Consider the following 27,720-nt stretch of genomic DNA (forward strand, 5'->3'; position numbering starts at 1 on the left):
TAGTTGCCTCAAAAGGCCATACCAGAAACCGAGGCCAGCTGCCTCCACCAGTGTGAGTTTCAGCAAGGAGCACCTGACTCGCTGAGGATACACCTGGATGTGGCTTGGGTGGGACCCCAGTTGGGTAGCAGGGGTTTCAGGGAATCCTCTGGGCGGAGCGACCTCTGTTATCCAGTTTGATGATGTCACGGCTATGGAGGCACTGTGTCCAGCGCACTGGGAGCGGGGAGGGCTCAATGGAACAATAGAGACTGCTGGCACTTCTGTAGCGAGTGAGTCTCACCTCTGCCTGCACTCCGACAATGTTTCCTTGTAAATCCTTGGTGCCCCTTGCGCGCACCCTAATGGGCACTGGTGCTCCTAATGAGCAGGTCCGTTCACTACGAAAATCCGCTCCCAGATGTGGCCCCTTTAAAAGGCGTCTGCCGCTGCCGCAGCTTCTCACTTAGACGCTCAGGACCAGACAGCCCCATGTCCTGGCCCTGTCCTACCTTCTGCTGTTGCAGGGTGATTTCTTGGATTTCTCTCTCGTTGCACAGCTTGTTCATCCCAAGCTATTTTTCCTTGCTGCTGCTCCTTATTTCTGTCACATCTTTGATTTGGTCACCATAAGGATGAACAGCCTCTATCGTCTACATCATTTTTTCTCTTCCTACTTCAGTTTTTAAAAATTGTTAAGGTTTATTTATGGCCCAGCATGTGGTCTGTCTTGGTGAATATTTTTATGAGCTTGAGAATAATGTCTATTCTGCTGATACTGAATGAAGTATTCTGTAAATGTCAGTGAAATCCAGTTGATTAATGGTGCTATTGAGTTTGACTGTTTTCTTACTGGTTTTCTGCCTGCTTTGTCCGCCGATGGCAGGTTTGGTGTCTCCAGTTATAATAGTGGATTTAACTGTTCTTTCTTGAAATTCTATCAGTTTTTGCCTCACATCTTTGACACTTTGTTATTAGGCACATAAACATTAAGGATTGTTATCTTCAAGAATTGACACTTTTATAATTAGGTAAAACTCTTTATTCCTAATAGTTTCCCTTGTGAAATCTGCTTTATCCGAAACTAGTATAATTAGTCCAATTTTCTTTTGATTAACATTAGCATGGTATGCCTATCTCCATCCCTTTACTTTTAATCTACCTGTGTCTTTGTTTAAAGTCGATTTCTTGTAGACAACCCGTACTTGGGTCTTGTTTTTTTTTTTCCATTCTGTCAGTTTCTTTTAATTGGTGTATTTAGACCTTTCACTGTGAGAGTGACTATTATAGTTGGGTTGATATCAACTCTATTTGTAACTATTTTTTATTCATTGCATTTGTTCCTTGTTGCTTTAAAAAATATATCTTGTTTTCTTCTCTGGTTTTAATTGAGCATTTTATAATTGCATTTTCTCTCATATCTTAAGATATCAGTTATACTTACTTTTAAATTTTTTTGGTTGTTGCCCTAAAGTTTGCATTAGACAGTTTCAACTAATATAAGTCCATTTTCAAATAACCACTTTACAAGTAGTGCAGGTGTTTTATAACATCATAATCAATTCTCTTCTCCCTTCTAATATTGCTCACTCGTTTCACTTATCCATAAGCTATAATTACCCATTTATTGTTAGTTATTCTTTTGAACAGTTATCTAAGATCAATTGAGAATAAGAAAATTAAAATATTTTATCTTTGTTTATTTCTTTCTTACCCTAGGCAGGTCTTTTGGCAACAAATTGCCTCAGTTTTTGATTATCTGTTAGAGTCTTGTTCTTAACTTTTGAAAGAAAATTTTGCTGGTTATTGAATTCTAGATTAGTAGATTTTTTTTTAACACTCAGTTCACTCCAGTCTCTTTTTGCTTGCATGTTTTCTGAAGAAAAATCTCATAAAATTCTTACCCTTCTTTCTTACCCTTAGCCTGTTTCAGGGATTTCTGTTTGACTTTTGCAATTTGAATATAATAAGCCTAGGTGTAGATGTTTTGCTATTTATTCTCTTTAGTGTTGTCTGAGCTTTCTAGAATTTTGGTTTGGTGTCTGTCATTAATTTTGGAAAAATTCTTAGGCATCATTTCTTGAAATACTTCAGTTTTTCTCTTTCTTCGCCTTCTAGTATCCCCATTACATGTATGTTATACCTTTTATAGTTGTCTCACAGTGTTTGTATATTCTGTTCCAATTTTTTTTTTTTCCCCTTGACATTTCTGTTTGGGACATCCCCATTGACATATCTTCAGGCTCATGGATTGTTTCCTCGGTTGTATTTAGTTTGATGATGAGCTCATAGAAAGCTTTCTTGATTTATGTTAGTGTTTTTGATTTCTAGCATTTTGCTTTGATTTTTAAAGCCCATAGCATTTTAATCACAGCTATCTTAAATTCTTAGTTTGATAATTCCAAAAATCTCTGCCATTTCTGGTTTTGGTTTTGATGTGTCTCTTTAGAATGTAATTTTTCTTGCTTTTTGGAATGCAGTGTAATTTTTTTTGTTGAAAACTGTACATGATTAATTTTATAATAGGAAATCAGGTAAATAGATCATTACTGTGAGGTTTTATAATTATGTAGCTAAAATTTATACTATGTTTATGTTTGCTAGGTGTTTGTGTTGTTTGTAGGTGTCAGAGACTTCCTTTTTACTCTAGTTTCCTTGTCTTCCCAGTTGTTTTGAGTTTCCCTAGAAACTCCTTAGAGTGTGTCTTGTAGCTCTCTCACTTGTAATCTACTCTTACTATACTGGAGCCCTGTTAATGTGGTGATAAAGTACTGGAGAATGAAAGTGTGTTCTATAATGTTAGGATTAAATCTTTGTTGTAGTGAACCAGAGGTCTTGGGCTGTGGTCTTCAGAAGAGTCTTGATCTTTTTTCCCCCTCCCCTAACCTCAGTTAGGAAGGCTAGCTGGGACTGGGGTTGTCTAATTGTCCTTCCTCTAGGTCAAATAAAGCTCTAAAAAGTATTTTCCCTTGAAGTCCAGTCTTCTTTAAGGAGAACATCGCTCTGGGCATATTTACGTTTCCTTTTCCCCATGACCAAAACTACAAGGAATTTTTTTCCTGATGATAACCTGGTGGAGCTCCCGAAGGTAAAACTCATAAATATGTGGAAGCTTCTTTAAGATGAAAAGGGTTTTAAAGCCCAAGCTAGTTTACACACAGCCTTCAGCAGTTCTTCATTTGCCTTTAAAGTCCTACCACTTACCTGTCTTTGGAGGCTCCTGCTCCTGGTAAGCTCTGTGTTCACTTGTCTCTTCAATTTTCCCGGAGGCGTTTTGCCTTCTGAACTCAATTTTCTGATGACTCTAAGAAGCATTGTTGATTTTCAGTTTGTTCACTTTTTTCCTTGTTGAAAGGATGGGAGTGGCAAATTTCAAGCTCTTTACATTTTGGAGCTAAAACCAAAGTCTTCATGTTTTTGTTTTAATGAGAGTTTTATTGAGACGTAATTCACATACCACAAAAATTTACCCTTAAAAGCGTACATTTCAGTAGTTTTTAGTGTATTCACAGAATTGTACAACCCTTACCACTGTTTAATTTTAGAACATTTTCATCACTTGAAAAAGAAATCCTGTCCCCATTAGCAGTCACTTCTCCCAGCCCTATGCAAGGCAACCACTTACTTGTTTTATTTCTGTGGATTTGCCTATCCTGGACATTTTATATGAATGGAATCATATAATACATGACCTTTTGTTTCTGACATATCTTTTAATGTTTTCAAGGTTCATTCATGCTGTAGCATTTATCAGTACTCTGTGCCTTACTGTTGCCAGTAACATCCCATTGTAAGGATATATCACATTTTGTTTATCCATTTGTCAGTAGGTAGAAACTTTTTTTTTTTGGTTATTATGAATAATGATGTTGCAAATATTTGTGTAACATTTTTGTGTGGATGCATTTTCAGATCTGTATAGATACTTCAGAGTTGAATTGATGGGTCATAGGGAAACTCATTTCAAGTTACGAGATTTTCTTAGCAGTTGTTCTGGACAGTTACCCAGATAATAACTTAAAACAATATAATTTGGACTAATGGTTTCTGATGAGAAGTCTGTTAATCTAATTGGGTTACATAGTATTGACAATATAGAGCAATAACAATAACCTATCTATAATAGGAAATGAACTAACCTAGTCTTCTAATCTCTGTTATTTGATATTTGGCACAACCATTATTTACTTAACAATGTTAATAAATGTATAATTTGAAATTGAGTTGATACTCATGTCTATTTCATTTTCTAAACATGTAGTACCACAATAATAAATTTCTTGTCCTCATATTTAAATCTTGCCACTCCATTCAACTACTGTTGAATTTGAGTGTGTTTTTTATATGTCATGCAACACTTCATCTACCAGCTATCTTGGTTCACTGTGTATTATGAGCCACACCCATGCACGTCTGGTGTTACAAATTTTCCCCTGTTGAATAACTCTCTTTTCACCGCTTTACAATAACTTCCAACCATCAATCTCGATGTCACCCATTTCCCAAGTAAGCTTCAGGTCTTTTTAGCGTAAAGTGCCATGTTTATTGTAGTATTTCTTAACATGTGTAAAACTTTTTATTGAAATTTTTTTAAATTAGGTTCTTTTTTTATGTGTGTGTTACTGACGAAGTTTTGACATGCTGTGATCTTAACCTCATTTTTCCCATAAGTACTGTGGTTTTTATTGCATGATTTTGTATAGTGTGATTTTAAGGAACTTTAATGTCGTAGTATAGCAAAACTGACTATAATTGCTTTATCGCATATCTGTCCATTTCTCTGTTCATTCATTGATTCATCTTATCTTTGATGCATTTCAAAGTAGATTTCACTCTTAATCACTACAGCATGCTTATCATTAATAGAATGTGATTTTTTTCATTCTTTTTAATTGTAATATTTACATACAGTGAAATGCACAAATCTTAAGTGTACCATTTGATTTTTGCAAATGCATAGACCCATGAAGAACAAACTCCTGTCAAAAAATATAGAACAATACCGGCATCCTCAGAAATGTTCTTATGGTATTTAACAGTCAGGTCCTGTCCTTGCCCTCTCAGAACTGACTGCTGTTTTAATTTTGCCTGTTTTAGAACTTTATGTGAAAGGAATCATGTGGCATATACTCTTGTAAGTCTTCCTTGATTCAGTATAACATTTTTTAGGTCATTCATGTTGTTTGTATATTTCAGTAATGCACTTTTCCTTTTTATTTCCAAATAGACTGTACCACAAGTTATGTACCCATTCATTTGTTGATAACCAGGTTGTTTCAGGATTTTACCTATTGTGTAAAAAGCTGCTCTGAACATATTTGTACAAGTCTTTAGGTTAGACATATGCCTTCTTTTCTCTTATGAGTGGAATTACTGGGTCTTAAGGTTGGTACATGTTCAGTCTTCCAAGAAACTGCCAGTCATTGTTCCAAAGGAGTTGTACCATTTTCAATTCCCACCAACAATGTATGAAAGTTCTTATTGTGCCATATTCTTGGCAACACTGCTGTTGTCAGTCTTTTAAATTTTAAACATTCTGCTGAGTGTATAGTGGTAGCTCAGTGTGTTTTTAATCTGTATTTCCCTGATGACTTAATTGTTGTAGCAGTTTTATGCGCTTCTTGGTTATTTGCAGTATCTTTCTCTGAAGTTGTCTATTCAGATCTTTGTCCATTTTTAAAAATTGGATTGTCTTACGTCTTTTAAGCAGAAGTTTTTAATTTTGATGAAGTCTGATTTATGAGTTTATTTTATGGTTCTTGCTTTTTGTGTCCTAATAAATCTTTGCTTTATCCCCAAGTGATTCGGATATTTTTATATATTTTCTTTTAGAAGCTTTATAGTTTTCACTTTTATATTTAGGACTATGATCCATCTTCAGTTGAGTTTTGTGTATTGTATAAGGTAGATATTGTTCGTTTTTTTCATATGAATATTCTATTACTATTTGTTAGAAGAACAATATTCTTACACTTTTGGATTGTTTTGGCACCTATTATGTAATATTCAGTGATTGTATAACTGTGAATCTCTTTTGGGGCTTTTTCTTCATTCGTTCTGTTGATCCTTATGCCAGTGTCGTGCTGTGTTGATTACTCAGTTATATGGTAAGTCTTGAGGTCACATTGTGCAAATCCTACTACTACATTCTTTTTCGAGCTTTCTTTAAATATTTTAGATTCTGTTCATTTCTGTTTAAGCTTTGGAATCAGCTTGTCAGTTTTTTACAGACCCCCCCAGTACGATTATGATTTGGATTGCATTGATTCTAAAGATCAGTTTGAACAGAATTGCAGCCTTAATAATAATGAGTCTTTCAATCCATACACATGATATATCTCTCCACTTATTTACATCTTTTTTAATTCTCTTCAGCGATGTTTGGTAATTTTTAATAGAGAGGTTGTGCATGTCTTTTGTTCAGTTCTTAAGTTTTTTTATGTTTTCTGGTGTTATTGTAGATGAAATTGTTTTTTAAATTTCATTTTCTTAGTGTTTGCTTCAGTATGTACAAATACAATAGGTTTTTGTATACTAACCTTGTATCCTGCAACCTTGTTAAATTCACTTATTAGTTCTGATTATTTTGTTGATTCCTTAGGACTTTTTGTTTTAATAAACAATCATGCTATCTACAAATAAAGTTTTATTATTATTTTTATTTATGCCTTCTATTTCTCTATTGCGTTATTGAAATTTGCAGTACAATTTTGAATATAAATAGAGTTGACATTCTTGCTTTGTTCTTGATCATAGGGGAATAGCATTAAATATTTTATTATTAAACATACTAGCTCGATCTTTTTTGTAAATGTAGGCTGTGGAAGTTCCCTTGTACTCCTAGTTTGCAAAGAGTTTTTATTGTAAATGGGTGTTGAATTCTGTCACTTTTTTTCTGTGACTATTTAAATGATCATATGTGTTTTCTCCTGATTTGGTAAAATACATTTGGTGTTTGAATGTTAAACCAACCTTGCATTCCTCGGTTAAGCACTGCCTGGTCTTCCATATATTATCATTTTGATATATTACTAGAATTCCACCTTAATTTACCTAGTGGCTTTTTAATTATATCTTTTTTGGGACATTTTTTAGTGATTACTCTAGAAATTTTAATATATATACCTGTTTTCATAATCTGCTGAGAATATTGTATCATTTCACATAAGATGTAGAAACTTGCAATTATATAGGTCTATTTGCCCCCTCTTGTCCTTTTTGCTCTAGTTGTCATATGTATTACATCTGCATATCCTACAAACTGCACAGTACATGTTATTTTTGTTTTGAAGAGTGATATGTTTTAAGAAAATTAGGAATGAAAAGTCTTTTATTACATACTCATCTGTATGCCATTTTGAGTGCTCTTCATTCCTTCCTGATAATTCTGGTATCTGTCTGATGTCATTTCCTTTCAGTTTGGCAGACTTACTTTAGCATTTTTCTTAGTGCAGGTCTGCTGGAAGCACATTCTGTTATTTTTCTTTTATCTGAAATGTTTTTATCTCACTTTTATTCTTGAAAGATGTTTCCTTGAATATAACACCCATTGTTGGCATGGGTCCTCCACTCCCATTTCTGCACTTTTAAATATTTCATGTCATTGTCTTCTGGAATTCATATTTTCTTGTGAGAATTCAGTGTATATTCAGCTCGGAGTTCCTATAGAAATAATATGTCATTTTTGTCTGTCTGGTTTCTGTATTATCTCTTTATTCCTAGTTTTCAGCAGCTTGACTGATTTGTGCCTACGAGTGCTTTTTTTTTTTAACCTGCTGAAGTTTGCTGTGCTTTTTGAATCTGCAAAAAAAATTTTTTTCCAAATTTGGGAGATTTTTGTCAGGTTTTTTTCCCTCCATTCTCCTTGTGGGACTCTGGTTATGTGTCTGTTAGACCTTCTCATACTGCCCCAAGAACTCTTCTTTTTATTCTCTGAATATTTTTTCTGTTTTTCAGATAGATTTGCCTTCGTGTTTACTTAATCATTTTGCCGTTTCCAATGTGCCATTAAGTACATTAGTAAATATTTATTTTATGTATTTTTCAGCTCCAGAATTACCATTTGGTCTTTTTTATTATCTGTCGAAAATTATTATTATTTCATTCAATACAAGTATATTTTCCTTTACAGCTTCGAGCATTGTAACAACTGCTTTAAATTCTTTACCTGCTAATTCCAGCCACTTGATCCTCTCAGGGTCATTCTCTTTTGTTTTTTTGTTTTTCTATTGAATATAGGTCATGTTTTCCTGTGTCTTTATATATCAGATAATTTTTAATTGTATTCTAGCATATTATATATGGATTATACATTTGTAAAAATCTGAATAGTATTTTTTTTACAACCTGTGAGTTAAGTTCTAGGTTGACAATTCTTTACTTTAAATATTTTGAATATATTGTGCCATTGTTCAGTGTCATCAGCTGCTGCTAGGGAGAAGTCTACTGCCAGTATAACTGTCATTCCTTCAGAGGTAATCTGCTTTTGCTCTTTGGAAGCTTTTAGGATTATATCTATTATTGATATTCTACAGTGTGTCTACATGTGAATTTATTATTATCTTTCTCAGTATCTGTTGGAAACTTTCAGTTCAACAACATTTTTCGCTTGTGAAAAATTACTAGCTAAATTATCTCAGTAACTATTGGTTACTGTATTTTTTTCGTGATAGTGATTCCTTTTTTCATTTAAAAATCCTAAATGTATTTTAAACAATTTTTTGTCATACTGTCCATTGATGTTATCTAGAATGAATTCATGTTCCAGTTGTATATTTTATTGGTCTTATATATATATACTTTTGGTGTATTTTAGAATTATGTTTTTGCGACCTCATTTTGATTGGAAATTTAAATTTTTTTCTGCAATTTGTTCATCTGTCTTCTTCTATACTTATTTTTTCTTTGTTACAGTTTGTACTTGCTTTCTAACTCCTAGGCCTCCAGTCTAAAATCAGGTCTTACATTAGTTTCTAGGTTCTTTCTTCGAGGTGATAATAGGAGTATTACAGATTTAGTCACTGATCACTCAGCTTCATTCAGATCCTAGTCAGGAAGCTACTGCTTTGCTTTTCTTCTCACATTGTCGTCTTGTGCCTGGAGTCTTTGTGTTTTTGTTTTTGTTTTTTAAATACTTACATTGTGTGTTGCGTTCGGAACAGAAGGGCTGAATCAGTACAAAATGAGTCTTCTTGACTAGACATTTAAATGTAATTTCTTAATATTTTGTCACTCCTGTCATGGCGCATTAGTAATAATGCTTTTATGAAGTCAGTTAACTGAGTTTTAATATCTCGTAGGACAAAAACTGTTATTTTATTTTTCTTTTTTGATCAAAATTCTATATTTTTATATATGAAGTTTAAAGATCATGTTTTCCCAATTTAAAAATTCTTTTGGAATCTGTCTCGAATCTCATTAAATATATAAACTAGAAAGATTGCCATTTTTATGCTGTCAAATTATCCAGATACATAGTATACCCATTTGTTTACAGCTTTTAATATATTGTTTTTGAGCCTTACTTGAGATCCTTATTCCTGTTTTATGGTTTCTGTAGTTATTGTGACCAGTATATGTATATATGTACCACTTCTTTCTCTAGCTGATTATTACTAGCAAAGAAATTAAAGTGGTTTTCTTATATACAGTCACTTGGTCAAAATACCTAATTAATTCTCAAAGCTTTTAGTAGATTCTGTAGTTTTTTATGTACCTAATCATAGCAACTATAAATAAAGGTAATTTTATATCTTCTAATCTTTATACAGGTTATTTAGTTTTTGTACTTTATTAAAATGTTCAAAACAGTGTTTAACCATTATAGGCATCTCCATATTCTGATTTTGATGGAAGTGACTTCAGTGTTTCACTGTTCAGTATCTTGCTTGCTGTTGTTGGATTTGGAAAAAAGTATGTCATATTTAAGTAGTTGCCTTTTATTCTTATTTTTCTTAAGTTTATATTAGGAATGGTGGCTGAAATTTGTCAAGTGCCATTTTAAATCTTGATGCAATCATAGTTGGTTTTTTAACAAATTGGATTCAGTTTGCTCTTTTACTTAGTTTTTCTTTTTTGCATCAATATTTATAAGTGTATTACTTTATACTTTTCCATTTTTTGAAATATGTTTATCAGATTTTATTAATACAACCGTTTAAAAATGAATTGCATACCTTAAAAATTACCTGTTCCTCTTGTTTTTCTTTCATGGAGGTAATTTTGTTCTTCTAGTTTTAAGAGTCCCATGTTTAGGTCCGTTTTGTCAATTTGCCAAAACACTTTTATAAACCAATATGTAGATACCCCACATACACACTTTTTAATATAATTTTATTAAGTATTTGAGATGTTTTTATATGAATTTGACTTTTTTCCCCCCAGATATGTATCCTTATTCTTTTTTTATGTGTGTCTGTGTGGTCTGCATTTTTACTCTATCCTTTTGGAAATATATTTGTTCCTTATTTAACATTTCTTTATTTCTTCTCCAAGCCCCTCTATACTTTTGTTATACTCTATCCTAAATATTTATGTGTAGATAGATTGGGAAGGTTTTTATGATTGTTAGTAGAATGCATAATTATTACCAATACTTTGAATGTACTTATGAATGGTTATTATAAGAATTTCTTGTGATCTGGGTTTTATTGTTGCTTAATATTGCCCTTTTTGCTATTTAATGAATCGCAATAACTTTTTTTTATAGCTAACCTATGAATTTCGACTTGGGCTTGGTTCTGATAATGTTTGAGAGTGTTTGGTAATTTATACATACACGACCATAATAACCTGTTTTTCTTTTCTTTCTTTCTTTCTTTCTTTTTTTTGTTTAACAGTTACATGGGAATTGGTCTTTCTGCTCAAGGTGTGAACATGAATAGATTACCAGGTACAGTTGTAATCAGATTATAGTATAGTCTTATAGCTAACTCTTTGTGGCTAAAATTTTTCAAGTAATAAGTTGAAAAACTTAAATACATTGATTTTTCTGTATTTTTAATTACCTGTGTTATGAGTTCAAAGTAGAAGCTGAACTTCTAAAAGAAATTTAAATTTTATGCTGTTTAGCAAAATATAACTTCTATACCATGTATTTTTGTTTTCTGTTTTTTGCTTGGCCTTTTTTTTTTTTTTTTTTTTTTGGATTTTTAACTTCCAGTACATAGTCATATCAACTACTTTAAATGTTTTAATGTGGTTGGTTCTGTTTGTTACCCAACACATGCTTGGCTTTTAACTCATTTTCAGTTGTTTAATATTCTGGGAATGTAGACTGATGTTAAAAGTAAACTAAAGAAGGTGTAAATTGAGATGGCAGAAGTGTTTCTCAAAACCATTAATCAAAGGGAAGTAATTCTTGAATTATATTTTCTGATATTCTGTTTACTAATATTAAAAATTAATTTTGGAGGAAACTTTTTGAAAATAGAAAGCAAAATAGTGCAATCTATTTTATATTAAACTGTATGTGTGTGTGTGTATGTGTGTGTTTGTAAACCAAATCAAAAGCAAAATTCCTTTGGTCTATTAGCGAAGGAAATCTACATGGAAAATGTGTCTTGCTATGTTTTTTTTTTCCTGGTAGGAGTCCTCTCTATTTAATACATGTTTTAGTGTTCTGTGTGCTGAATTTATTTTCCTTAATGTTGTAAATAGTGTTGTAATACAGAAATTGTGTAGTGTAATTGTTGAAAATTTAAATGTACATTTGGGAATTTTATCTTTATTATCTGTTGTACTATTCTTATTTGTCATGATCTAAGTGACTATCTCTAGTACAGAGGAACCTTACTTTTCACTGTAAATATACTGGAACTTTCTCTTTAGGCTGGGATAAACATTCATATGGTTATCATGGGGATGATGGACATTCATTTTGTTCTTCTGGAACGGGACAACCTTATGGACCAACTTTTACGACTGGTGATGTCATTGGCTGTTGTGTTAACCTTATCAACAATACCTGCTTCTACACCAAGAATGGACATAGTTTAGGTACTAAGATAATGTATTGCATGTAAAATAACCAAATGTTGTGATTATTGTACTTACAGCATGGTAGTCATATTTATTATGTAATTCTCCATTATAAATAAATGCCTTTGGAAATTATTTCTTTGTTCCTTCCAGGTGGAAGTTGAGGAAATGATGAAAATTTGTACTCTGTGAAGGCTATGTTGTATCACATGTATAGGAATGACTGTAGAAGTAATTCCCATGCTCAGATATTTATTCTAGTAATAGAAATGCTAAGTGTTTTCTGCTTTGCTTTAAATAAAGTCCTTCACAGTATGATTCAGTTCTCTAGGTAACAGTGCTAAGAAAAAAAGGGCTGTCAGTTTTTAGTGCAGCATGAGAGTAATAAGGCAGGGAAAGCTTGATGGTACCAACCAAGTGAAGGGCACTGACACACTAAAAGGCAATGCCTGTAACAAAGATGGATAAAGGCTGGTGACCATAAGTTCTGCAAAAGGGAGTGCAATTAAAACAAGCAAATAACAGCAAAACTTCCAAGAATAAAAGACAGGTGACTAATAAGAAATAAATAGATTTATGAAAACATAAAGATACCTATTCAATGTAAGACTAATAGAAAATTAGGGTTTTTAGTTAAATGTGCACTCATAATATTTGAAATTTAAAATTGTATATGGTTGGTATACTTTTCTTAGAAGTTTTTTTAGTTTTTGTTTTTTATATTACGGAAAATACAAAGGATAGCAAGATGGATGCTTTAAAAATAAAAAGGCTTCACATTACTTTTACTGTTTGAAATGTCCTGATTCATAGCAAATTATTTCTGATGAGATAAAAGTGAAAACAGGCAAAAACTAATGCCAGAAAGCAGAAATTTCAGTTTGCTTATAAATAGTATTTGTAAATTAGACTGCGAATAGTATGCTACACATGTAATAGATGGTCTTTAATATGACACAAAAACTTTTCTCATTTTATGGTAGAAAATTCTAAATTTCTGGCTCATTGGTAATAGTTATTCTTAGTGTCTCAACATAGTCTTAATATAAAGTTAGTGTCTTCTTTATATTTGGCTTAAAACATTTTCTTCTGATTATTAATATTGATTGTGAAGTCATGTGTTATCTGACTTAAAGGATGTCCCAAGTCCACAAAGGATTGACCCTTGAACAACACAGTTTTGAACTGCATGGGTCCACTTATATGTGGATTTTTTAAAATAAATATGTACAGTACTGTAAATATTTTCTCTTCCTTATGATTTTCTTAATAACATATTCTTTTATCTAGCTTTATTGTAAGAATACAGAATATATATACATATATATATGTATATATATATAACTTACAAAATATGTGTTAATAGAGTTTATGTTATTAGAAAGGCTTCTGGTCAACAGTAGGCAATTATTAGTAGTTAGGCTTTTGGGGAGTCAAAAGTTATATGTGGATTTTCTACTGCACAGATGTCAGCACCCCTAACCCCCACTTTGTTCAAGGGTCAACTGTATTCTTAATGGTACAAGAATGTTAAGGATGCCATGCAAATTATATGTATATTTGTAATTTGATTGTTGTGGCTAACTGCTTTCTAGAACGATACAGCACCTTCAGTTTATTTGTTGTTACTATTCTAGCTTTGACTTATCAAAGCAGTTAACTGGGATAGTCTTAGCTGGCTTGACTACTTAAGATATTTAAGATCTTCCACCAGGAGGAATCTTCTTTTAGGTATGACTTTTGGTTCAAAAATTCAAAAGACGTGTTTTTAAAACCCAGATTAGTCTTTTTACAGTTTTTTAAACTTTATTCCAGAGAAGGAATTTTATTTTGGGAGCTGGGAAAATCATAGGTGATGTGATTTTTTATGTTTTTACTATTAGATTTTTAGACATTTAAATTGAAATTTTCTCTTGAATAAGAAAACTATTTTTAAAATGGGAGATTTTTTAAAGAAAATGGTACCTAATGATGGAATTACATTCTAATTTTAAGTAAGTTTAAAACATTTGGCATTATTTATTCATAAATTAAATATTAAGCACATAGGCGGTATAACCATGGTTAGTAGGGGTTCTTTATTTTCCTGGATTTGTTTCCTGATTAGGCCATGTGACCTTATGCAAGTTACTTAACATTTCTGTGACTCAGTTTGTGAAATGGGATCACTAGAATATCTACCTTATTAAGGTTGTTAAAGTAAATTGAAATGATGCATATGCAGTTCTTAGGGGACTGCCTGGCACATTGTGAGTACTCACTAAATGTTGTTTATTGTCATTGTTTGCCAGACTCTGAGCTAGGTGCCAGGAATGTAGTGGTAAAACATTGGCGAGCAAAATTACTCATTTAGAACAGAGGTCACCATGGGCCAAATTAGTCTCCTGTTGGTTTTTTAACTAAAGTTTTGTTGGAATGCAGCCACATCCAGTTTTACGCACTGTGTATGGCTGCTTTCTGCTACTATGGCAGATTGAAGTAGTTGTCCCAGAGACCATATGGCTTAGAAAGCAGGAAATCTTTACTCTCTGACCCTTTACAGGAGGAATGTGCTTACCTCTAGTCCAGATTCTAGCACCCAGAAGATAAAATGTTATTTATTTATTCAGTTACTGTTCCTTTGTTACTTCCCAAAATGGAAAATTTTTACCCCAAAGCTGATACATCTTTAGTTTCAGACTTAGGTTTTCAAAAAATATATATTTTTTACCATATAAGGCAAAATGGAAAGATTTTTATTTAAGAAATAATTAAAGGAGAAGCATTTCAGTATCTAGGTTAACTTAATTTGAAATTTTTTGACTTCGTTTCATTGAATATCATTTATCAGTTGAAGGTCACTTTTCAAAAAGCTTCTTGACAAATCAGGAAATTAGATATATAAAATATTTTCTATGAATTTAGATAATTATACCAACTTGATAAAGTGGCATCTTTTTGTAGTCTGAATATGTATAGGCTGTGGTAGCTATATTTGGCAGTGGTAAAAATATTAATCTATAAAATTAAGTTGGAATTTTCCTTAGAGTTTTTGGTAAAGAGTGAAGATTTCAGTAATGACAAAAGAATTTTTGCTAAAACAATATAAATTTAGGCAATCTTTGTTGTAAAAAAAAAAAAAAACTTTGTTGTAAAATCTTTTTCCTCAAAAAAAAATTTGAGAAAAATAATTGATTAGGCTGTTATGTTAGGAAAAACAGTAAAGATATGTATGGTAATATTTTATTCAAATATTTTATTTTTTATTGTTTTCTGTATCTTTTTTGGTTTTTTGAATTTTTTAGAATAAATGTTTCATATTTATTTGGCTCACAGTCACTTTGCTGTATATTTATTAATGAGGTTAAAAGTAATCAAAATATTTTACTGGAGTTGAGGGCAGGGGGACCTCCAACTTTTCTTGTCTTTTGACAAGCCAGCATGAATTTACTAGTTTTATAAAAGGGCTTTAACGACAAAGCATTATTTTTACATATTTATTTAAAAGCATATATAATAGAGATTTATAGTCACTTTGTCTTTTAATTTTATTACTTTAATAAATAAAGATAGTCTTCTAATGGTATAGCACAGATATAGAGCCATAGAATCTCAAGTAGGAAGGGATCTTAAAGATAAATAACGGAAATGCCCTCTCATTTAGATGGTGGTTGACACTGTACGGGTAGTGCTGGTGTGGTTTTTTTGTTTTGTTTTAAAGTGCGTTTATACTGGAAGATTTGAGATTAACTGACTCATCAACACCACCTCCTGCCATTATTCTAGAACTCTGATCTTTTTAAACATGGGAATGAGGTCCTGTAGAAATATTTGGTTTATTTATTATCTTATTTTCAGCTAAGTAATATATTTTAATATTTGCAGGGAGATTATTAAATCGTTACTATGGAATGCCAGTAGACTTATTCCAATAACATTAACATTTTTCAAGTGCATTTGGAACATAAGTGTTGAAATTACTGTCAAAAGACAGTCAAGAGAAATTCTCAACTGTGTAAATCTTTGCACTTTGAACAAGGAATTTTTTTTTTCTCCAGAGTAGTGGAAAGTTATTCAAGAATGTACTTTTATAAGAAATTTTAATTTTTTAAGAAACAAAAATACTATATATTCCATTGTTTACTTTTTTATTTTTTTTAATAACAAAAATCTTTTTCTGCCCTCTGAAATTATTTAAAAGCTAAATCTAGGTGAGGACGATTAAATGATAAGGCTGGATAAAGCACTTTGAGTATCGGTCAAGAATCAAATGTGACTGTTTTGTAACCAGTTTTCTTATATAGTTCCTAACGTGGCTTTGAAGATATATCTAAAATCATTTCAAAAATGCTGGAGACAATAAAAGTACTCCAAAAATAAATTGGTATGTGACTAATAAGGATGATGATCTTAAAAAACGGATCAGCATTTACTCAAAGCTGTTAGTGTTATTGAGGAAAAAAATTACTCTTGTTATTTCATATTTAGATTTTTAATTTTTTCCTTTTCTGCTTTTGCCATTCTTTTCCTTCATTTTCGTTAGAAATTTAGCATGTCACCATAGTCTGCCTTTGAAAAACAGCTGTTAATGCCACTTTTTTTTTTTTTTTTTAGGTATTGCCTTCACAGACCTACCGGTAAGACATTTTTTTTTAAAGCAGTTTTGCATTTTTAATTAAATGAAGTATGAAGAAACTAATACTAAGCATGTTTAGAATGCATTCTTATTGACATTAAGTTTACATGCCATATGGAGAATAGAGATCTTACTCTAGGCACTGTTGGTGTAGACCTTCGGAAATTAAACTCCAAATTGCACTGGACACCATTGCACAAGGGAACTTTGTTGTAGCTAAAAAATAAATAAGAATTGATTATTAAAATACACTTTTTAATGTCACTCTGCATCTATTTGAAATGTTTCTTTGATATCGCTGTACTTTTCTGCAAGTGATTGTACGGTAGTTCTAGTCATTTATTCAGTGTGTGTGGCAGGTTCTGTGCATGGATACATCATTCAGGAAAACAGGTAAAGGTTTCTCTCCTCTCGAAGTATTTAAGCTGGGAAGTTAGAAAATAAACTACATTAAAAATAAGTAAATTATAACATTTTTAAAAGTTTTGAGTACTTTTCAAAGAAAGAAAAAATAGAGCATGGGAGTACCAAACGCAGAACACGTCCTGTGCAGTTTGCTCACCTTTGCTAATGTAAGACTGGAGCAGAGACTTTTGAAGAAGTGAGAGAGTTAATTAAACGGATATGTAGATCAAGAATGTTCCAGGCAAAGGGAACAGTTAGGGGAACCATACTAAAGCAGGAGCATTTCTGGTGTGTTTGAAGTCAGGTAGAGAAACGTGAAGAAGGCAGAGGGTAGTAGGAGAAGAGTCAGAGCTATTGATGGAGGTAGGGGAGCTGTATCATCTAGACCCTGAAGACCATTGTAAGGACCTTGGCATTTACTCTGTGCATAATACAAAGGCATTGCAGAGTTTTAGTTATCATGATATGACTTTAGTTTTTAAGGATCACTGGTTGCTGGGTTGAAAAATTGACAGTAGTGCGGAGTAAGGGTAGAGGCAAGCAGAACTGAGGGGGGGCTATTGTAGAAATTCACGCAAGAGTTAACCATGACCCACATCACTAGAGGTATGAGAAGTGGCTCTATTAATTGTAATATGCATCACATATAACACTAGGAGGGGTGGGGACGACCAAACTATGATAGTGCTTTCTTATCACTTAGAATTTTTATTTTACATTTACCCAGTGATCTCAGGGTATTTAAATATCAATATTAATCAATATCACTTATTGCACACCTAAAAATGATGAAATAAGCATTATAAATTAAGGTGTTCCTCAAACTTCTTCATGTTCAGAGTCCAGCCTTTTAAACTACTTTTTTTAGAGTTGATGTTTATAGTTTTCTACATGATGTTGTCTTCTGTGCCATCAAGAACATTTCTTAAGAGTTCTCCATTATGTCTGGCATTTTCTTCAAACTCCTGATTGCATTGTGCAGGTTTTGGTGCTATTACTTTCTTTAATACTGTTGGAAGTTATTAACCAAAGGTTTTTTTGACAATAACCAAAATAGACTCTGATATTCCTTTCTCAGTTGGCTCATTTACTAAAATGTATTAGGGGTTGCAGTTATCCAGATGTTTCACCAGGAAAAATAATCAAGTTCCAGAGTTTTTAGTGAGCTCATTCTTTAACAAATTCATACCTGTGTAGGCAGTGACAGTTGCATCCTGACAGCTGCCTGGCTGGGTGTAAGGTGCCATTGATTATAAGACATTTTCCAGTTTCAGAGATGTTTTGAGATGACAGGAGACTCAGAGGCAGGAATAGACATCCAATCTGTTGATTGTTAATACTCTTGAAGAAAATTTAAGAAAAACAGAAGAATTAAAGTTATAATAGAAAACAACTTCTAAGCCAAAGAATATTCAGAGTCTACAGATTAAAATTACTCACCAAGAAGCACTGTTTAATAAGTGGTGATGGTACAAGTTTTTATCTTTTTGAAAAAAGAGATATAATCTTAGGATTTTTATCTTAAACAAAAGTAAGTTCCAGATCGATTAAAAAGTTTAAATAAACAACAAACCAGACAAACAAATAAGATATTTTTTTAAAAAACCCAGCTGAGAACCAAAAGAATTTTCTGATGAATTGGATGTGAAACTGTGAGAAAGAGGATCTGATTTAAAGATTTTTGGCCCAAGGAACTGGAAGAATAGATATAGACTAGAGATGCCACTTACCGATACAGGGGCCGTATGTACATCGAGCAAGTTTCGATGGGAGAGATTTGGAGTTTAATTTTGGATAAATTAAATCAAGTTGTCAAATATGCAGTTGGCTATACAAGCCTGAAATTCAAAAGAGTGATTAGGGTTAAAATTAAAATTTGGGAGTCATTGGCATTTTTGGTGTTAAGTAAGAAGAGTCATGAGACTGGATGAGATCAATGAAGGGCAGAGAAGAGAAATGGACCAAGGCAGAGTTCCGGCTCATGCCATTTTTGGGAAAAGAGAAGGAACGTGCATAGAGAAATTGAGAAGGAGCAATCAGTGAGATAAGAGGAAGACTAAGAATTGGGTGTCCTCAAAGTCACACGAAGGAAATATATCAAGAAGGAAGGAGTAATCAGCTCTGTCAACTGTGGTACATCACGGAAGATAAGGACTGAGAATCAACCAGTGAATTTAGCAGAGTGGAGGTTACTGGTGACCTTTTCAAGAAAGTTTCAGCAGAGTGATGGAGAAATCCTGACTGAAAAAGGAGTAGAGGAAGAGGGAAATTATAGCGGATGGATAGCTTTGGAGAATTTCGACCATAGTGGGAGTAAAGAAATGGGATGTAGTAGCTGGTAGTGGAATTGGGGACAATAGATTTGTTAAATTTAGCAGGATGTTTGTTTGCTGATGAGGAAAAGTAACAAAGTGATCATACCTTTGAGTAGACAACTGGGGAAGTAATTGTGTAAGTGGAAAGGGATATGCTTTAGAGAAGAGCATCTGTGGTGAAGGTGGGGGAGGGTAGTGACGTATGAGTGCAGACGCTGGTAGATGGGTTAATGTGGTTTGGAGCCATTGCAGAGGCTTTGGTAAGACTTCATTTGGAATTGGTTAAAGGGCTTAGTAACTTTTTTGTTTTCTCTTTCTGTGGCACTAAGCAAGTAAAACCATCTTATCAGAGCGAGCAGATTTTTTGTTCATTTTTGTTCCTCATTGGTAGATAGTAGTGATCATAACTAGGCTTAGCTAGTTATAGACATGTTGACTGTTTTTGTTACCTTCTAATTATTTTTTGTCCTATTTTAGAATCACCAGTTATATTTTGCCTTGTCTTTAGTTAGCCAATGGTGATATTCAGCTTTCTAACAGTGGGTAAAGTGGTGGTTATGCTGGTGGTTATGTTTCCTTTTAGTATATTAGTTCTCAGAGCTCTTTATTTTTATGACTGTGAGACCTTCTGGGACTTTCACATGCAGCATATTATTCTTCTACTGAAAAAGGAAGGAAAAAGTTAGTCTTAAAGGAACCACATTCTATACTGTGATCTCTCACTCTGCAGTTGTAGCATTAAATCCTGGTAGAGAGTATATTTACAGAACAAAAAAGTTTACCTAGACTCTGTTATACCTATTATGGAACATCGAGTGTTATACATCTTTGAAAATCTTAGATCTTCTTCAGAATAATCTTTCTTCCCCAGCTCACCTCACCAGTTTGAGAAATGTCTATCTACAAACTGACTAATTCAGTTTGAGATTCAGAAATTCCTTTTGTTATAGAAGCTAGTCTCATGCTGCTTTCTAGTTCCTTAGGCTGATTTGAAATCTAGTTTTTATAGATACATTATTTGCTTTCATTTTCGTAGAAAAAAATCTTTTAAATATAAAAGAATGAAACTATGCTATTGAGAATAGGAGTTTATTGTGTATATTTAGCTTTTAAATAGTATTTTAATATCTGTCTTTGTTTTTTTAACAGGGTAATAGAAATGAGATATATTTTTCTCTTCATGGAGTCTTAAATTATTTTTCCTTTTGTCTAATTCTACATAGACAGGAGTGATTTTTATGTGTATGTGTGAGAGAAACAGTTTCCTGGGAAACATTGTTTTACATAAACCAGTAATCTAGATACATGCTACAACATGGATGAACCTTGAAAACATTATGCTAAATTAAAGAAACCAGTCACAAAAGACCATATATTGTATAATTATGTTTATGCAAAATGTCCAGAATAGGCATATCTGTAGAGTCAAACTAGATTGGTGGCTGTCAGAGGTTACAGTGATTTGGGGGAGGAGGACAGGTATTGCTATTGGAGTGATGAAAATGTTGTAAAATTAGATAATGGTTATAGCTGTGTAACTCTATGACTAAACTTATACCACTGCATTATTATATTCTACTTTTAGAAATATATATAATCTAGTAAGTTTAAAATTTTGTTATATTTATTAATATAGGTTAGCCAGTTATGTCCTTAATCCCTTTCCCTCAATTTTTTCAGTTTTAAGGTTGAGTGATATGAAAATTATAGTTACTTTTCACTGAACTCCAACTGACTTTTTCATTTTCAGTTTTTTATCACTTTCTGATTATATAGTGATATATAGTGTTTTATATGTATATGTATATAGTGTTATATATAGGATTATAATATATAATGTTATATATTCAAATGTATATTTATAACATATATTATAAACATGTATAATATATTGAAGTAATATACAGTGCTAAATATTCAAATATTAGAAATGTTATAAATACAGAAATCCCAGCCTCTTTAGATATGATGACTGTGTTAAGTTGAGTGTATTTCCTTCCAGATCTGTTTTTAAACTTTGGTTAGCCAGTATATCTATTATTTAAATGCTTACAGAAAAGATGGGATCATAGTTTATGCACTATTCTATAGCTTGATTTCTTCATTTAGTAATATGTATTGGACATCTTTGTATACACATTTTTTACTCTTTTTTTTTGCTTGTTTTTATATCTTATTGTATGATGTACTTCCACAATTCGAATATGCACATTTTCCATATTTTAACATATATGAAATAAAGATACAACTTAGAATCTATTTTCTTTTGAGTTTATGGGCACTGATTTTGTTGTAGACATAGACTAATGGCCTATCTTATAATTGGAGTCTGATCTTCAATGAATATGGTATGTAATACCACCTGTAAATGGACATTCTTCTTAATTTTTTATTGAGTGAGGTTAAGTGTCTCTTTATATTTTAACTGACTAGTAATCTTTGTCCTCCTTTGTTGTGAGAATAATTTTTATATTTGGAATAATGATCCTTTCTTACATGTGTGGCAGATTTTGGTCCTAAAAATCCATTTGTCTCAGCCATAAGTAGAGGTGAAATACTGCCATTTGCAATAACGTGGATGGACCTTGAAATAATCATGCTAAGCGAAATAAGCCAGACAGAAAAAGTTGAAAATCACATGATATCACTTATATATGGAATATAAACCTAAAAGCAACAAATGAACAGGACAGAGACTCATGGACACGGATAATGGACTAGTGGTTAACAAAAGGGAGAGGGGTAGGATAAGGTAGATGGAGGGGGGGAATTTAAATCATTTCTTCAATTAAAAAAATATAATTAAAAAAAATAAAAAGAAAAAAGTCCGTTTGTCTTGATGTTTATGGTATGACATATCTTGTCACAGGGAAGTCTTAAACTTTTTATAGCACATTTTTATCAGAATATTCATGAATGTTGATTTTCTTTTATCATGTTGATGTGAGTTATTTTAAAGTATGTCAGTGTTTTGTAATAGATTTTACTGGGAAGTATACTGTGCTAGAAGTATTGAGACATGAGTTTTTTCCTTTATCATTGACAAGCTGTGTGTTTTTGGATAAATCCCTTAAACTCTTCAGGTCTCACTTTTCTCATTGGTGAAATGAGGAGGTATTGTAATAAGTATCTCACTTGTCTTTGGCTTAAAATTCTATTAACTTGCTAGTTTTGTTGATTATTAAGAATCAGTGCATTTAGGTACATTGCATTATCATTTTTTCCCTAATCCAGTGCAAATGGATTTCTCAATATTTTATCATAGTACTACTCTTTTTGTGTCTGATTTTGGTTGCTTGGTTTTTACCAGTTTTTTAAAAATACATCCTCTTAGCTTTTTGCTGTAAAATCTATTTAATCATCTTAATTTACACACAAATTATTCTCTCTTCATCTTTACCTAATTTTGTACTGAAAACACTTGTGATAACCATTAAAGCAAAGAAATAAGGCATAAATACAGAGAATGAACATGAAGTAGGAATTGGTGTTCCAGGAAGAAAAACTGAGCTTAGAATTGGTGGGATCTGTTTCAGTCCCACCTCTCCCCCTACCCCAATCCTCAATTTCTATATTTTTTGTAATGCAAATAATAATTATTTCACAGAACTATTATGATGATTAAACCCTGACATTTAGTAGGCATTCAGTAACTCATTCCCCCTTTAAATGTAACAATTAGCGTTAGAGCCAAAAGAACTCCAGTATTTTTTGTGTAGTTGAAGTTGTTAAACTTGATTGTTTATCCTCAGAATCTTGGAATATATCTAAATGCATTTCTTTATAAATTTGAATATTTAAATCCATCCTTTTCCTCTCCTGAAATGTGTACATTTGAGTCTTTCATTTTTATATAGAGAATCCCCACTCTTAATGACATTGTGTTTTGCTTATAATTATAACCATCCCTTTTTTAAAGGCATCCCAAATGTACAGATAAGTGAAATTAGTAAACTTAAAATAATACATGCCCAGTTAGGATTGTAGTTCTATGATAACTAGCTTAGACACATGCAGTTTCTAGAAATGTATCACATATATCATGTATAAGTAAGGATAAACCTGAGTTATGTGTTTTTACTTGAATCTCTGTAGCTACAATATGGCATATTCTTAAGAGCAAGAATTGTGTCTTCATTTATTAGTATATTTTTCACATGGTCTCTAAATAAAGTAGGTAGCTTAAGTTGTTTCCTATTTCTTCTTGATGATTAGGTTACATGTGATATTTTTCAACTTACATACATTGTATTTTAGATCATTTGCTTTAGTCTTTCTCTACTAGTTTTGGATTGAGATTTTAAAATATTCATGAAGTAAACTTGTACTTCTTTTACTTTAAAGGTAGCATTTGAAAGAATGAATAAGTCTTTTAACATAAAAGGGATAGATACTTAGTGAAATGTGTTATCTTACAGCCAAATTTGTATCCTACTGTTGGGCTCCAGACACCAGGAGAAGTCGTGGATGCCAATTTTGGGCAACATCCTTTTGTATTTGATATAGAAGACTACATGCGGGAGTGGAGAACCAAAATACAGGCACAGATAGACCGGTTTCCTATTGGAGATCGAGAAGGAGAATGGCAGACCATGATACAAAAGTAAGTCAATTTGAATTTGCATTATTCAAAAGAAAATTTTTATAAAACATTTTATTCTTTTGGTACAAAAGAATATTTGTCAAAGCCTTTTAATCTACTAATTTATATCCTAATCTTAATGTATCGATTACATTTTAATGTTTTAAAAGTAACTCACTTTATATAAACAATTAAAAATAATGTTTGATTTAGTGACGCACATACAGAATTATATTTTAGTCTGACTGATTAATTTGATAGAGAAAATAAAGTGACACTAGATCACAGGTTAGGGTAATTAATTTGCTATCCTTAGTAATAGGGTTTAATGATTTCCATAGGTTACATGATTCAGCTGTTAATAGTACCAATGCAAAAGATAAATGCAGAAAGGTAATTTAGATTGTATAATTCAGGATCTTGTTTTTGGACGTGACCCTGACTGTGCTGTTTAGCAGTGGTTGAAATATTTATGGGGAAAAAGAATTAAGAATAAGCATCAGAATAATGGTATAATTTATATACTGGAATATAGACACAATATGAACATTTCACCTTCAGGATTTGGCTAAATTTTTCCAGAGAATGAGTTACCTTCTAAGAATAATATCGACCTTTTTTTTTGCTTTTTAGGATCTATTTTTTGCTAAATATATATCATACAGATTCAGGAAGGTTGTAATTGCCTTTATTCTAAATAAAAAAGTATGACCAAAAGCTTCTAGCTTAAGAAATTTTTAAAAATCTAATTATTTTTAATGCCATTTACTTGTGTGTGCTGTTATTAGACATCTAGGAGGACATAAGGGAATGAAGACCAATGAACAGTGAATATGGAGTTAGGATTCCTAAATGCAGATAAATACTTAGGATCCAGTAATAACAGTGATGGAGGATGGGCAGCAGCAGAGCACACAATGGGTGTCAGTAAAAGTACTATAAGATGAATAGCCTCTATCTCCACTAATCCTTTACTAAAATTTTTCAATTTTTTTTTTTTTATTAAGGAGCTTTTTATGAAAAAGTAGAATTTTATTATGGAGGTCAGCAGGAAAGTATAATTCCTATGACAGTCAACATTTTCGGCTATACCTTACCTTTGCCGAAAGACTAGAGATGACAGACACCTGGATGTAATTTTTGAATGGTAATTCTTGAAGCTTAAAATAGTATAGACTTAAAAATTAAATACCAGTAAGTTTAGTCACTTTCACTACTATACTCTAACTCAAGAAAATAGCACAGGCTTTTAGATACCATCAGTGATACAATTCATCTTAAATGTCTTTGTAACTGCTTTGAACAATCTTAATTTTACAAATCTAAGCAAGCTTTGTGTGTATATTTTTTGGAGAAGATAATTAATGATTAGAAGATATGATGATTCTGAAAGCATTTTCTTCCCTAGAGCTATAATCTGGTATTACAGAGATTCAACACTAGTATTTTTGTCCAGCACAGTTGAAAGAGTAGTGCACCCTGACTCAGAGTCTCATAGTAGTCATGAGTTAGAGCCAGCGTGGCTTGCTTTTTTGGGGTAACATCTCTTTGATGCTTTAAAAATGGTTGCCACCGAGCATCATGCCAGGATAGTAGTAGAGGGAACATTATTTATCTTAATCCTATAGCCAGAGTTCAGTGAGGATCCCACTCCCTACCCCATGCTTCACAAAATTGACACTTACCATGACCTCCTGGAAAGTTTGTTTTGAAAAGTTCTTTACTACCCGCTTAAATGAATTTGAACAATTAGATGAAATAAAATGAAAACTGTTTTTTAGAGATTTTCTTCCCTGCCCCTTTTCTTGAACCACAACTTCCCACTATTTTTTAACAGGCTCTTAGTAGTGCCAGATAGAGGTAGGTTTAAAAGTTGAAGATTTGGATATGTTGATTAGTTGGGTTAATATTGCTGAGTCAGCAATTTTCTTTTCTTTCTTTTTTTTTTTTTTGTGGCTAGATGTAAATATGTATTTTGACCACTTGGTGGCTTTTAAAAAAATAAATTTGTTCCTTTAAAGTGTGTCACTTACATGTAAATCATATTTGAGTGATTAATCTGTGTATAACCATACTAATTGATTTAGACTAGAAGGCCAGCTTCCTATTGATTATTATTATCACCCTCATAGATTTTTTTCTGGAAGATCTCTTTCCAATTCACTTTAGTATTTCTTGTGTTCACACCTTATGATCCCATTTAATGTAACTGATGAGTAAAGAAAGGGGTTGAACTCTGGAACACAAAGAGTTAATCTGTTATTTTAAATTTGTTTTATTTTACAAAATGCCAGCACTTTACTGGGATAAGTCAGATGATAAATGTGAAACAAATTATGATTAGTAGGATTGAATATAAGGATGGGACATAATAGGAAAGGACCGGGAGTATAAATTGTACTATGAAGCATGTATTCTCTTGACTAAAAATTGTGTTTCTTCTTTTTAAGAATGGTTTCATCTTATTTAGTCCACCATGGGTACTGTGCCACAGCAGAGGCCTTTGCCAGATCTACAGACCAGACCGTCCTAGAAGAATTAGCTTCCATTAAGAATAGACAAAGTAAGGACCCTATGGTGCATGGCTAACACTTGTTTTCAGATTATAGGTTTGGTTATATTGATTTATAGAAATTTTATTTTCAAATTAGAAACTTTTCAAATAGATTAATTTAAAATTGATGGCTCTGAAATTTATTTTTATTGACATTTTTGAAGATTACCTTTTAATAGTTTATGAAAGTACTTTTTTAAAATTCACATAGGATTTTGTTAGTGTTCTGGATATAAAATTATATAATTTTGGAGAAATATTTGTAAGAAAGCTTTACCATTTTTTCTCAAAAACATTTTCTTGATTGCATGTGTATGTCTGCTCCTCATTCCTTTGGGAGCAAGAATACATCCATAGCATGCTACATTTAAAAAGGAGTTCTCAGGGCTGCCAACCTTACAGTAGAAGTGGAATAATAGTATATTTCTCCTACATAAAACAACAACAAAAAAATGTTTTCTTGAGCTTTCAGGAAATAAACATTTGATAAAATGTTTTTTAATTGATAAAGTTGTCCCGTGATTAGATGTTAGTGGAGGTAATAAGCGAAAGAAATTTAAATATCTTTGCATTTAAATTGCTATCTGAATTTAAGATAGTACTGTGTTAAGCATTTATTGCTTAGGTCCTAGTGCTTGTGGTCAGAGCCGTAGGGCCTATTCCAAAAAGTGTAAGTCACCATGATAACTGTTCCATAGTTAGACATTCTAAAATTTCTACAGTTAGCCCATCTGGGAGGGTATGACTTAATAAAAGTATAGGCATAAAAACAGAACATGATGGATGAAATCATGATGGATGAAAACAAAAATTTTTATAGTTCAGACTGCTGTAACAACACTGACCTCATTGTGTTGTAGCTATTGTATGCCTGTCTATCTTTCTGACTATGTTAAAGCTCTGGTGAACAGATGATCATTTGCTCTTTGTATCCTCATCATCTAATTTAACAAATATCTAACACAGAGAATGCTCAGTGACTGTTGAATTCAGATCTCAAAGTCTAGCATTCTTTTAGTACCAGGTTCAAAAGGTCATCATGTTTGATAAGACATTTTTAATATTATTTCTTTAATGTTCCTTATGGGCTTTTTTAAAAACTGCTTTATCAAGGTGTGATTGACATATTAAAAGCTATACATATTTAGCGAATATAGTTCGATAAGTTTGGAGATCAGTATATATCTTTGAAACCATCAACACTGTGTATACCATAAATATATCCATCTTTTTAATCTTAGTGTTTAATACTTTAGTATTGCTTTTAACAGGTGTTTTTTCTATATTACTT

At 32.2% G+C, this 27,720-nt stretch overlaps 1 protein-coding gene and 1 non-coding gene across 2 annotated transcripts in view; both read left to right on the top strand.

Moving 5' to 3' along the window:
- The window catches only part of RANBP9 (RAN binding protein 9), an 81,041-nt gene that overhangs the window by 35,815 nt on the left and 17,506 nt on the right, over positions 1 to 27,720 (top strand). Inside the window, exons 3-7 of the mRNA XM_039857802.1 lie at positions 10,818 to 10,870; positions 11,809 to 11,976; positions 16,552 to 16,574; positions 23,712 to 23,896; positions 26,326 to 26,438. Of these exons, the coding sequence (XP_039713736.1) occupies positions 10,818 to 10,870; positions 11,809 to 11,976; positions 16,552 to 16,574; positions 23,712 to 23,896; positions 26,326 to 26,438 (542 nt within the window). The remainder of the gene's footprint in view (positions 1 to 10,817; positions 10,871 to 11,808; positions 11,977 to 16,551; positions 16,575 to 23,711; positions 23,897 to 26,325; positions 26,439 to 27,720) is intronic.
- LOC120599222 (small nucleolar RNA U109) lies at positions 26,734 to 26,866 on the top strand. The gene has a single exon (XR_005651832.1). It is a non-coding gene; the product is annotated as a small nucleolar RNA U109 (small nucleolar RNA).

This window comes from Pteropus medius, unplaced genomic scaffold, assembly GCF_902729225.1.
Source record: "Pteropus medius unplaced genomic scaffold, Ma_sr-lr_union100, whole genome shotgun sequence".
Lineage (NCBI taxonomy): Eukaryota > Metazoa > Chordata > Mammalia > Chiroptera > Pteropodidae > Pteropus > Pteropus medius.